We start from the raw sequence: 13012 nt of genomic DNA on the forward strand, positions 1-13012 counted from the left end.
AGTATGAGACGCAGAGAGAGGTTATGAGGAATAGTCTGGAGGAGGAAGGGATGGGATGCATGATTGTACTCATGATTGAAAGGAGTACTGACCATGGGTGAGAGAGCACAGTTCATGGTACTGTTGGCATTTTTGAAGAACACTTTTTTATAGGGTATGATTGAAAGGTAGGGGTGGGGTACAGGGGATATTTATTTGTATTTTATTTATTTCATTTTTGTTTTGTCTGTTTTGTTTTGTGGTAAAGAGGGTTAGGGTATTGTCTGGTCCATATTCCGGAGCAGACGGTGGTGGTAATGCACCAATAAGATGGATGCCTAACGCCGTAAAACAACAAAAAGAAGAGATCAGTGACCGGGGCCGTCACATCATCTGGACATGCCAACGTTTGCAGCCACTAATTAATCGAAAGGATTTTAAGAGTACATATGTTTCAGAGATTATATCTTAGGCGTACAGCGTTGATAACTGAAACCCCACAAGGAGGTCCTTGGAGATCAGAGGAACTCATTGTGCCCGACCTGTGCTTTTCCAGCAAAGAGCGATACTGAGGGACAAAACCCTCGTAAAGCAACCGGTCTGGACTCTGTCTGAAGCATTGTGCTGATCAGCTCTCTCCGGTGTTCACAGACATCTTCAACACCTCCCAGAGATATGCCATGTACCAGCCTGCTTCAAGACCTCAATCATCCCTGTTCCTAAAAAGCCCAGGATCACAGGACTTAATGACTACAGGCCCGTCACCCTGACCGGTAGTTATGAAGTCTTTTGAACGGCTAGTCCTGTCCCACCTGAAAACCCTCACCGACGTCAGTCAGACAGGCAGAGATCCGTACCACCACCTGGGTGTCCGAGTGAGGGAAGGAGATAATTAGTTGGGTGTCATTGGCATAGCTGTGGTAGGAGATGCCATGCAAGCGAAAGACAGCGCCGAAAGAGTTGGTGTAGAGCGAGAAGAGGAGGGGACCCAGGACGGAACCCTGAGGAACTCCAGTAGTAAGAGGACAAAGTTCCGACACAGATCCTCGCCAGGTTACCCGGTAGGTACGGCCGTCGAGGTAGGACGAGAGAAGGGAGAGAGCAGAGGCTGAGACACCAAGTTCATGAAGGCAGGAAATAAGGATTTGGTGGTTGACTGTGTCAAATGCAGCAGAGGTCGAGAAGGATGAGGACAGAGGAGAGAGAGGCGGCTCTAGCAGTCTGACTGGCAGTTCCAGAGGCCTCCTGTGACGAGGTGTTGGACATGTGTGGAGCGGGTGGGATAGGTGAGAGAGGAGAGGTTACGATAGAGAGCAGATCTAGCATGAGGCCTGTAGTATCTCCGGGAAGAGATTCGAAGATGGGTAAAGGGGTCAAACACATTATTGAAAATAGCAGACGAAGGCGCCGCCCCGAAGACTCCACAAAATACTCCTTTGTCTTTGTCCTGCTCGCCTTGACTCCCACGAAAGACTTCCTAGTCTTTGTCCTGCTTGTCTTGACTCCCACAAAATACTCCTTTGTTTTTGTCCTGCTTGTCTTGACTCCCACGAAGGACTCCTTTGTCTTTGTCCTGCTCGTCTTCGTGCTGTGAGGTTATGCAAACACTGAAGCTAACTCTTCACTCAACCTCTAGTTAAGTACTCCCTCGTTAGTGGAAGTCGGCTACGGCAGCGCTGACCACTCCCCCGTTGTTTAGGAGACAAATGGTCAATTGGCCTCGGCAGAAACTCCTCAAAATGCAAAACACCAATCGCCTGACACCCTAATCAGTCAACAATCACATGTGGTGTTTTGACAAACTTGAGAGTTTAAGGATTTAAGTATCTCCTGCTTAAGAGAAGGCAAAACAGACTAGTCAAACCTAGCAAAGGAGGGCACGCTAGCAGTTAACTTAAGAGTCTATAACGACAACTGGCACTAAAAAACGGAAAGAGCTTAAGCAAACTAGCAACGAAGTTAACTTCAGAACTGGCAGTAAAAACGGCAAGAGCTAAAGCAAACCAGCAATTAAATTAACTTAAAACACTAGAGTCAACAACAAATTTAGCAGACTAGCTTGGTTTAAAGAAAATATATTTAATTTTAGGTCGCCTGGATGTCTGATGGCCTTGTAGTAGAGATGCACGCTGTCAAATGAATTGTTACATGATGATTTCACAAAATTAAAACCTCTCAAAATACCATACATGAGCCACTTTCCTTCAAATTCCCCATCACAAGACAACTTTTGGTCAAGTTTAGGTTAGAATTAAAAGGAAACTCAAAAGTTACATGATAATTTCTCTTCAGACTGAGTAAGTATGGTCGAGTTAAAACAACTTCAATTTTCATGCCGAATGGTGTTTTTTTGAAAATGCTCCCTACACACATAGTTAGGAATTTCTTCTGGCAAAATGCAATTTTTAGAGCCTAGGGTCTCAAGTTCACACTGCTCGAATTTGAAAAGAATTGGCACCCCCTAATCTTCAAATATTCTCAAAAAATTAGGGTTAGGGGTTCAAGGTTTAAATTTGTTATAATATTGGTGAGGGCAGGCCAAATCGTTTTGAAGTTATGAGTCTTGCCAGATTAAGCCACACCCCTTGCTACTGGCCTAGTGGGGTACTTTTTTACCTTTGTAGGGGGCGCTATGGAGACATTTCTTCGTACCCAAATGCGAGACCCCAAAAATATCAATTTTTTCACCAGTTCTGATATGCATGCCAAATTTAACAACTTTTTGAATATGATAAAGGCCTCAAAAAGGGAACATTCCTTAGAGAAAATAAAGATAATTCCTTGAAATACAATAGGTTCCTCTACGACTAGTCGTAGCGAGGACCCTAATAAGAAGAATAACAATTAAAGCTCCAAGCAGCGATGAACCGGTCTGTACGTAAAGTCTGTACGTAATGGCTCAATATTTACCGGCAGTATGTCTCACATCCCTCTGACAAAATGGCTTGAGTTCATGCACAGGTACAGTATTAATATATCAAATGCATGTTTTATTAAATATCTAAATAACATATTTAGCAGTCTTTTATTTATGTGTAATTATTGTAGGATCGTTATATTAGGAATTCCATTCCACCAGCCCCTCAAATTTTATTTAAGGTATTTATGTCTTAAAATAACTAAATCTTAGTTTCATCTCAGCCCAATTTATTAATTATGTTTCTTACTTTTTCCTTTCTTCAGTATTGCCCGAGGTTTGCAGTTGAAGCAACTTGCCATGATGACTGACAGGATAGCAGCAAGCTCCAGGACATTGACAAGAATGGCAAAAGTACTACGAAAGGTTGTCACATTACATACCAGACTAGTCTCTAACTATAATTAGGTATAAAACAGATACATAAGTCACCACTCTAATCAATTGGATTCTACATCGCTGCAGAAATATTTGGTACACTCAGTGACACATGCAATGCAACTTTATTCCTAAACGTTAGCATACATATTAATCAAATTCCATACTAAGGCATAGTTATAGCTCAAGATACTGATATTTTATTTTCACATTTGAAGGTGTGCATTGCTACGGTCAAGCGACTGAGGAAAAGATGGATAAGGATTGGTGGTCGTCATCGATTTGTTGTTATTGACAAATTTGCCCATGATGAGGAATATTTTATACTTTATCCGGCAGTGCATGTGGGAAGGACACATGTTAAAATGTAATACAGCCCAAACCTTATGAAATATTTGTGTTTTCTTATTTACTTTTAGTACCATCGTGGTCGATGTGGCAACACTTGGTGCCGTGAACGGCAGTGGGTCTTTGGGATGTTGGAGGTCGACAGGAAGTCCGGAAGACCCATTCTGAGACTCGTTAGGGATCGCAGAAGGAAGACACTTATTGGTCATATTAGACGCCATGTCAGACCCAGGCGCCCAGGGGGCATCCTCACCAGATGCCCAAACCACCTCAACTGGCTCCTTTCGACGCAAAGGAGCAGCGGCTCTACTCCGAGCTCCTCGCGAATGGCTGAGCTTCTCACCCTATCCTTAAGGGAGACGCCAGCCACTCTCCTGAGGAAACCCATTTTGGTCGCATGTACCCGTGACATAGTTCTTTCGGTCATGACCCATCCTTCATGACCATAGGTGAGGGTAGGAACGAAGATTGACCGATAGATCGAGAGCTTTGCCTTCTGGCTCAGCTCTCTTTTCGTCACAACGGTGCGGTAAAGCGAGTGCAATACCGCCCCCGCTGCTCCGATTCTCCGGCCAAACTCACACTCCATCTTCCCCTCACTCGTGAACAAGACCCCGAGGTACTTGAACTCCTTCACTTGGGGTAAAGACACATTCCCTACCTGGAGTAGGCAATCCATCGGTTTCCTGCTGAGAACCATGGCCTCAGATTTAGAGGTGCTAATCCTCATCCCGACCGCTTCACACTCGACTGCGAAACTCTCCAGTGAGAGTTGGAGGTCACAGACGGAAGATGCCATCAGGACCACATCATCTGCAAAAAGCAGTAATGAGATCCGCAGCCCCCCGAACTGTAGACCCTCCTCCCCCCCACTACGCCTCGATATCTTGTCCATGAAAACCACAAACAAGATTGGTGACAAGGCGCAGCCCTGGCGAAGGCTAACCCCCACCGGAAACGCCTCCGACTTACTGCCGAGCACCCGAACACAGCTCTCGCTTTGGGCGTACAAGGATTCGATGGCCCCAAGCAAGGACCCCCTCACCCCGTACTCCCGCAGCACCTCCCACAGTATCTCTCGGGGGACCCAGTCACACGCCTTATGCTGGTCCGTTGTCCACGACCAGGACGAAAACCGCATTGCTCCTCTGTGTGTACGTAAAAGGAGGAGCTGAAGTGTAATGTATTTATTAAATTGTACATTTTTAGGACATCATTATTGGGTCGATGCCATCAAAAGTTATTAAAGCTTGTTGATATCTCATTGGGTTTCGAAGTTATGGACCAATGAAGTTGTAAGGGGTGTGGCCTAAAAGTGAGACTTATAACTTCAAAAGTAATTGGCCTGCCCTCACCAGATATGTTCACATTGAGTCCCTGAGCATACCCTAATTTTTCCAGAATATTTGAACATTAGGGGGGCGCTGCAGTCGTTCTCTGAATTTGTTTGTTGCAATTTCCATCGTATTTTGGATTTATTTTGGATTTTCATGAAACCACCGGGGCGTGCCTGGCGTCCATTTTGGTCGAAATTGTAAAATGTTTTAACTAAGCATTCATATTTCTGGCCAAAATATCTAATTCATGATGATAGTGTAGGCCTTAAAGGATTCCTACCCAGTAATTTTCAAAAACCTACAGCGCCACCTATTGCCAAAGGAAAATGCAAAAATCATTATGTGCTATTCCTAGCCCTTTTATCTAATCAGCCTCAAATCTGTACAGATAAGCCATAAGACTTGTTCACAGTGAATATTGGGATAAAAACTTTGTTGCCATGAGAACATGGTCCTCACATGAAGGTTCAAGCAGATATTTCGGTGCCTTGGCAAACTCAAAAACTCTGTCAGTGTCCTAGGTTCACATTAGAGCTGATGTGGTGTTTAGACTCAAAAATGGTTAGTCGCCTCCATAGCGCCTCCTGACAGTTTAACAAAGTAGCCCAACCGCCCTGTTTGACCTACATGAATGACGATTTTTGAAGATATGTTTAACAGGGAGACTTAAAGTCTCCTGGGACCATGCTCTAAATTGAACAGGAAGTCAGTTATAATTTATTGATTTAAACTCCTTGTAATCTCACATACTTATTATTAATCGCCTTATTCTCTTCTGTACAAAAGTTTGGCACGCATCTCCTCCCGCACCTAAAAATAGTCTCAAACTGTCGGGACCCATCGGGAATTGTGTGCTATTATGGGAATGACTTACGGTTTTCCCAATACAAGCACATTTCGAGCTCCAAACTCAAATGGAAAAATCTGAGTTTTAAGAAAAAAAGGAAGAAAAAAAAAACTAACCCTGAACCCTAACCGGCGGGGGGGAGGGCTGACATTACGGCAGGGGTGGGGGGCGAACAATTTGGTGGGGTTGGGGACCGACCTGAGCAAAAAAGCTATTGGAATGAATGGAGCACAATGTGTATGGGTTCTAGATAAAATCCCTGTTTACTCTGCCTGTGTAAGGCAGTGCTGTTAGACCTGTGTAAAGCATTTTGTTTTGGATGTAGAGGACCTGGGTTCGAATCCCATACGTCAATGCCAATCTGCTTTTCTTTTTTTTGTGTGTTTTTAATGCCTAGCTGACATTACGGCGGCGACGGGGGCGGAGGGGGCAATAGCATGACGCTAACATGACAATAGCTAGCATTTCACTAGTAATAACAGGACCCAACTGTGACAAGTGGCTAAAACAGACAATGGGTCATGTCTTGGCCACACTCTTAGAATTACTGCGGAATTTTCTAGTTTTGTGTTAATATTTTTTGCACTTTATTGACGCTATACTTTATTACAGCCACTTCAAATTTGGGTGGAACAATCTCATGGTCTTGATCATTAAAAGTTCTTAAAAACTGTTTCGTGTTTGGGTGTTGACAACCGGTTATTCAGTCAAAACGAAGGTGCTTTTGAGGGCTAAATGTGCTCCAATCTTTACTATACTTGGAAAACACATTTACTCTTATATATGTAGTTACTTCATATCATTTCAGGCTTCCAAATAGCATTTGGCTCAATAGCACCCCCTGCACGTATTCATAAAGCAGCCCAAGCAACTGCTTTGATCAAGGTGTGCAGATTTCTACTTGTCATTGATTGTATATGACTTTTACTGATAACATAATGCAATATAGCCAGGACAGCCTTACAGAGTCGCGACGCTTTGTGTTGCGTTGCTTCGCATCGCGTCGAGGTCTGTATGATCACAAATTCAGAGTTTACCCACCTCTAATTTTACCACTACAGCACTGGATAGAAATATTAAATTATTAAATTAAATTAAGTTAAATAAACTAAAACTGAAACAAAAGAATAACCTTCCAAAAGAGACAATAATAATAATTTGTAAAAGGAGAAGAGGAAGAGCAGCAACATCACAGCAGTACAGGGTTGTTATTATCATTATTTAGCCAGGGATGATTTATTGTAAAGTGTTATTGCACTGGGCGGGAATGACCTCCTGTATCGGTCCTTGTGACAGCGGAGCTGAAGGAGTCTGTTGGAGAACGTGCTCCGCTGTCCTCTTGTAATACTACAAGAGGGCGCCCCATTTGACATTGTTTTTGGCGGCGCCATTTGTTGAACAACGACAGGCGGTCAAGAGCAACCGTGTCGAGCGAGAGCCTTATTGTTTTATTAATCTGTTCGTTTAAATTGTTTGTGCTTCATCAATTAATGTTTCACATAACTAATGTGCCGCATCATAAATATTTTGATAGTCATTTCAAACTTTTCAAAATTGAAAATTAAAAACATTTTATTTATTTATTGTAAATGACCTCTCGCGGCCCACCTGCAGTACCATCGCGGCCCACACTTTGGGAATTGCTGCTCTACTCAATCAGAAAGGTGTGTACTTCACAAACTATCACTTCTCGGTTTAGCAACGGTTGTGTGATTAGCTCCTGTAGTGGCCATTTGTCATATTATCCAAATGATTACGTCAAAGGGCCACCTACTGTTTTGTTTCTTTTACGCAGCAAGATAGCGGATTGTCCAGACAGCCTTTTCCTTTTGTTTCGCATTCATTCCAAAATAGACGAAGATGTGGAAGTTGCGTTTGTAATGAAAGGCAATTCCGCGAGTTGAGAACAGCAGCGTGTGTCTCGTTTATTATTACCATAACAACACTCAAGATGGCGCAGCCCTGTAACCTCACAAGCAAGGGACTCTACGTCACAACATAACAAAACATTTAAAGGGACCGTGATCCCGGAACAGTCGCAATTGCGTGTACCACGAAACAAGAACAAAGGTGAATTATGCAGTCACATTCACTACACACGTCCCCCCAGAATTCACCATACAAGAAATATAATCAGTTGGGAGGTGGCCGTATCAACCGACCAGAACGGCTGTGTTTCAGAGGGGGTCGAGGAGCCCCAACCGTGGCAGGTGTACCACCGCGACACGGGCGCGGGGTGTTGAGTGTGAGAGTCCCGGGAGGGAGGGACACAGGGGGTGGGCGCAAAGCTGGAGGACGCCCGCGTCGCGGGGGCTGGGCCGATTCAATGGGCCTAGCAACGTCCAAATGAGCTGGTTTGAGGCAGTCGATGGAGAGTCGCTCCGGTTTACCACCCATGTCCACCACAAAATGTTTGTCTCCCGTCTCCAAAACCCGGAATGGACCCTCGTAGGGCGGCCGTAGCGGTCCCCTGTGAGCGTCGTGGCGAATAAAGACATAGTCAGCCGTCTGAAGCCCAGCGGGGACGTGCGACTGAGGGAGGCCGTGACGGGAAGTAGGTACAGGCGCGAAAAGCTTCGCATTGTCCAGTAGTGCGGCCCGCTGTAAGGTCGCAGACCAGGGAACAGTGGAAGTAGGGACAAAATCCCCTGGAATCCGCAGTGGCTGGCCATAAACAAGCTCCGCGGACGAGGACTGCAGGTCTTCCTTCGGTGCAGTCCTGATGCCAAGCATCACCCACGGGAGCTTGTCGACCCAGTTGCCGTCTTTGAGGCCGGCGCGAAGAGAAGCCTTCATTGACCTGTGAAATCGCTCACAGAGCCCATTAGCCTGCGGGTGGTATGCAGTCGTGCGGTGGAGTTTCGTTCCGAGGCTCTGGGCCACCGCGTTCCACAGCTCAGACGTGAACTGCGCGCCCCGGTCAGAGGAAATGTCCGAAGGGGTGCCAAAACGGGCAACCCAGGTGCCGATAAATGCCCGGGTCATCTCGACAGCGGTCAACGATGTCAGTGGCACTGCCTCGGGCCAACGGGTGGTCCTGTCAACCATGGTCAACAGGTAGGTGAAACCATGAGAGGAAGGCAGAGGGCCAACCAGATCCACGTTAACATGGTCAAAACGCCTCTCTGGCACTGGGAACAACTCTAATGGAGCTTTAGTGTGGCGGTGTACTTTGGCCCGTTGGCAATCAAGGCAAGTGTTAGCCCAATCCCTTACGTCCTTTTTTAGGCCGTGCCACACAAACTTTGCCGACACCAGTCTCTGTGACGCTTTCGAACCGGGGTGGGAGAGACCATGGATGGCATCGAAGACACGTCGTCTCCACCCCGTGGGAACGATCGGCCGAGGACTGCCTGTGGAGACGTCGCACACAAGCGTGGTTTTGGCTTCATCGAAAACCACATCCTCTAGCCTCAAACCTGTAGTCGAGGTTCTCAGGGTGTGCACGTCCGGGTCCGTGGTCTGGTCCGCTGCCATGCGGCCGTAATCCAGACCGAGATGGACTGCTCCTGCCACAGCCCGTGACAGGCAGTCCGCCACCTGGTTGTCCTTACCGGCCACGTGCTGTAAATCCGTGGTGAACTCGGAAATGTAGGACAGGTGACGTTGCTGGCGGGCGGACCATGGTTCGGCCACCTTGGCCATGGCGAAAACCAGCGGCTTGTGGTCGACAAAGGCGGTGAAGTGTCGACCTTCTAGCAGGAAACGAAAGTGCTGTACTTACGCTCGCTAGCGCGCAGCTGGCGGCTAAAGAAAGCAAGCGGCTGCCAGGCCCCGCCTACCCACTGCTCGTAGACGGCACCTACAGCGTAGTCCGAGGCATCCGAGGTGATGGCGACAGAGGCTGTGGCCGAAGGATGTGCCAGCATGGTGGCCCGCGCCAGGGCTGCCTTAGTGTCCACGAAAGCTTTGTCCCTGCCCTCAGTCCAGTCCACGGCGTGCGTGGGCTTACCTTTCAAGGCTTCGTGCAACGGCTGCATGAGCTGAGCGGCTCGAGGGATGAAACGGTGGTAAAAGTTCACCATGCCAAGCATAACTCAATGTACCTTGTTCCATACGTGCGGATGGGGGTCCCATTAGCAGCTTCCATCGGGGGGCCATGGCTGTCGGTTACCATGTCCAAACGGGATGCAGGCAGAACACTCCTCTGTGCACCCGTGTCGCACAGGAAACGTCGTCCGGAGATGCTGTCATGGACAAAAAGCAGCCTGCCTACGCGGCCGACACTCATGGCCACTAATGAGCGCCGGCCCCGGCGTTTCCCAGACCGCCGAAACTGCATGGCGAGCGGCATTTAAGGGCCTTCGATCCAAACTTTTCGTGATAGAAGCACAAACTTGAAGAAGACTGCTGGGGGCCTGAAGCTTGCTGACGACCTGAAGATGGTTGCCGACGAGAAGAGGTTGCTGCGACAAGGGTGGAATCCTCCATTGTCACAGGAGCGACGTGTGTGGGAAGAAATGCGCTCACGACACAGTGTCCTTGGCTTGCCAGGAAAAATTTATCAGCCTCTTCAGCCAGTTTTCGGCAGTCAGTGATTGTGGTGTTGGCCAATGCAGCTCTGACTTGGGAAGGCAGCTGACGCAGGAAAAGCTGAATGAAAAGAAAATCGGGTGTGTGCTCACCCAGGAGATCCAGCATACGGTCCATGAGCTCAGACGGTTTGCTGTCACCCAGTCCTTGGAGGGAGAAAAGCCTGCTAGCTCTCTCGGCGTCGGACAGTTCAAAAGTCTTTAACAGGTGCGCTTTCAGCGCTGCATATTTCTCCGTCTCTGGAGGACGTTTAAGGAGGCTCACCACTCGGGCCGCTGTTGAGCTACCGAGAGCCGACACAACGTAGTAGTACCGCGTTGTATCAGCGGTGATCTCCCGCAGCGCGAACTGCGCTTCAGTCTGGGCAAACCATGCCGACGCTGACGATTCCCAGAACTCGGGGAGCTTGAGGGTGACAGCGTTCGCGGTCATGGTCGAGTCGCGTTTGCGAATACTTCCAGCAAACGAACGTCGGGGTCACCAGTGTGGAAGTTGCGTTTGTAATGAAAGGCAATTCCGCGAGTTGAGAACAGCAGCGTGTGTCTCGTTTATTATTACCATAACAACACTCAAGATGGCGCAGCCCTGTAACCTCACAAGCAAGGGACTCTACGTCACAACATAACAAAACATTTAAAGGGACCGTGATCCCGGAACAGTCGCAATTGCGTGTACCACGAAACAAGAACAAAGGTGAATTATGCAGTCACATTCACTACAAAGACATACAATATATAGCTCATGGCTCCTATGCTGTAGCGGCTTTCCTATGCTGCTCAAGCTGAGCTGTGGCTGCTTTCCAAACTGCTCACGTTGCTCTCCTAGACGCTGTGCTGGCTCGCTGTTCTATGCTGGTAAAAACGATGTGTCACCCAGGTGCATGCTGGTCCTATACCGTGCTGTGGACTTTAAAAAAAAACAAGTGCCCACAGTATTACCTAATCAATTAGTTGTCCAATTAACCAATACAATGCATACTTAATGACAAACAATGATTAAACTAAATTGACTACGAAAACAGAAAAATATATCTTAAAATTATAGCAACCTAAAGAATTAAACAATAATATTTAAGAATAAATAACTAAATAATGACTTAAAATGAATAGCTCCCATGGATCCCATTCTTTGCCTTGATTGAATGGAGATGACCCTACATATTTCACTGACGTTTTGATATCACAAGGCAGCAAGGCAATAGTCTAGTGGTAATGTGTTCCGTTTACAAAGCCGCAGACCTGGGCTCGAATCCCACTCAGACCTGCTTTATATTCTTTTTCTGCGCGTCCACTGGCCGCTGCCCCCCCCCGACATGCAAGGGGAGGCGAAGGCCCGTTCATCGCTGCTTGCAGCTTTAATTTGAAATTGTAATCTTAAAAAGGGTAGTTTTACAAATCATGTCTCTATTTTGTGTAAAAACCATATGGATTTTTTACAAATTATATTTAATATGAATTATTACTCCATTTGAGCACCATTACGTTTCCTCTCTCACACCGCCTAGAGGCCGCTCGCACATCCTACGGGGTGCCTGAGTGGTGTAGAGTATGGATATCTGTTCCCTGGTGCACTCAATTTTTTAACTTTTCTATTTTTAACTTTTATTCCTTTATTTTTTTTAACTAACCCATAACCGTACATTCAAGCACATAGCCTTATATTTTATTTTAGTGTATTATCTGTCTTGTTGTCCATTGTCTAACTGTCTACAGTTGTGCACCAACCGCCAAGTCAAATTCCTTGTATGTCCTGATAATGAGCACAACAACAGCAAATAATGTGCACCATGTTGATTGATTTCTCCTGGTTAAGCTTATTGTCTTACAGGGTGTAGTAAAACCTGCCATCATTATGCAGCCTGTCAGTCGGAGCAACTTTAATTAGAACCATGAATGAATTTGACAAATTGAGCCAACAGAAATCAATAAAGCCTGAAGATGTCAACGGGGTCAACATTGTATGCGGTTTAATGCACGTGTGTGTGCGTGTGTGATAAAGTTAATATTGAGGCAATAAATGGAGCCAGCAGTTAAACGGAAACCAGCAGCTGTGGGGATCAGAAGGTGTGAAGAACAGGCAGAGGTTGCATTGTACCTGTCGTAGTCTCCATTGCAGAGCGCTCGTACTGGAATAGTGAAAGGCTGCCACACTGGGTTTAATGTGTTCTTCACCACCTCAGTTTTATGGCAGATTGTAAACCTAGAAGAGTGTTCAAAAAGAGGCAGACACAGAAGCATATTATTATTTCTTCATTACATAAGCCAGGTAGAGAGATAAATATGCAAATAAGAGGAGGATCAAGCAACTAAAGAGACAGAGATAACAGGAAAGACAATGTCGAATCCTACAGTGACTGGTAAGATGCTTTAGGGATGTACCCAGCTTTGTTTACAGCCTGGCCTATCTCCCAGTTATACTTCTCTATGGCTTTTAGACCAGAGAATAATTTTATATTTTAGTCTGGCTTTTAAATAATTTCCTTTGACCTCAAGTATGACAATGATATGCAAATGGGTATCTCCGCTATCAGAAATGTTTTGCACAGTTGGGCCACATCAATTCCTACAAATACCCCCAAGTACCCTCTCAAAAAGCAGCAAGGGACAGCATACATTTTTCTCAAAGCCTTGGATTACTTGTGCTCCATAGGGTGCCTCGAGCCGGTTAGTCCTT

The 13012-nt window shown here is 46.2% G+C and overlaps 1 protein-coding gene across 1 annotated transcript in view; it reads right to left on the reverse strand.

The window, feature by feature from the left end:
- cpne5b (copine Vb) overlaps positions 1–13012 on the reverse strand; it is a 146791-nt gene that overhangs the window by 40405 nt on the left and 93374 nt on the right. Inside the window, exon 10 of the mRNA XM_078092396.1 lies at positions 12434–12538. Coding sequence (XP_077948522.1) covers positions 12434–12538 — 105 coding nt within the window. The remainder of the gene's footprint in view (positions 1–12433; positions 12539–13012) is intronic.

The sequence above is a fragment of the Gasterosteus aculeatus genome, chromosome 17 (assembly GCF_964276395.1).
Source record: "Gasterosteus aculeatus chromosome 17, fGasAcu3.hap1.1, whole genome shotgun sequence".
NCBI lineage: Eukaryota > Metazoa > Chordata > Actinopteri > Perciformes > Gasterosteidae > Gasterosteus > Gasterosteus aculeatus.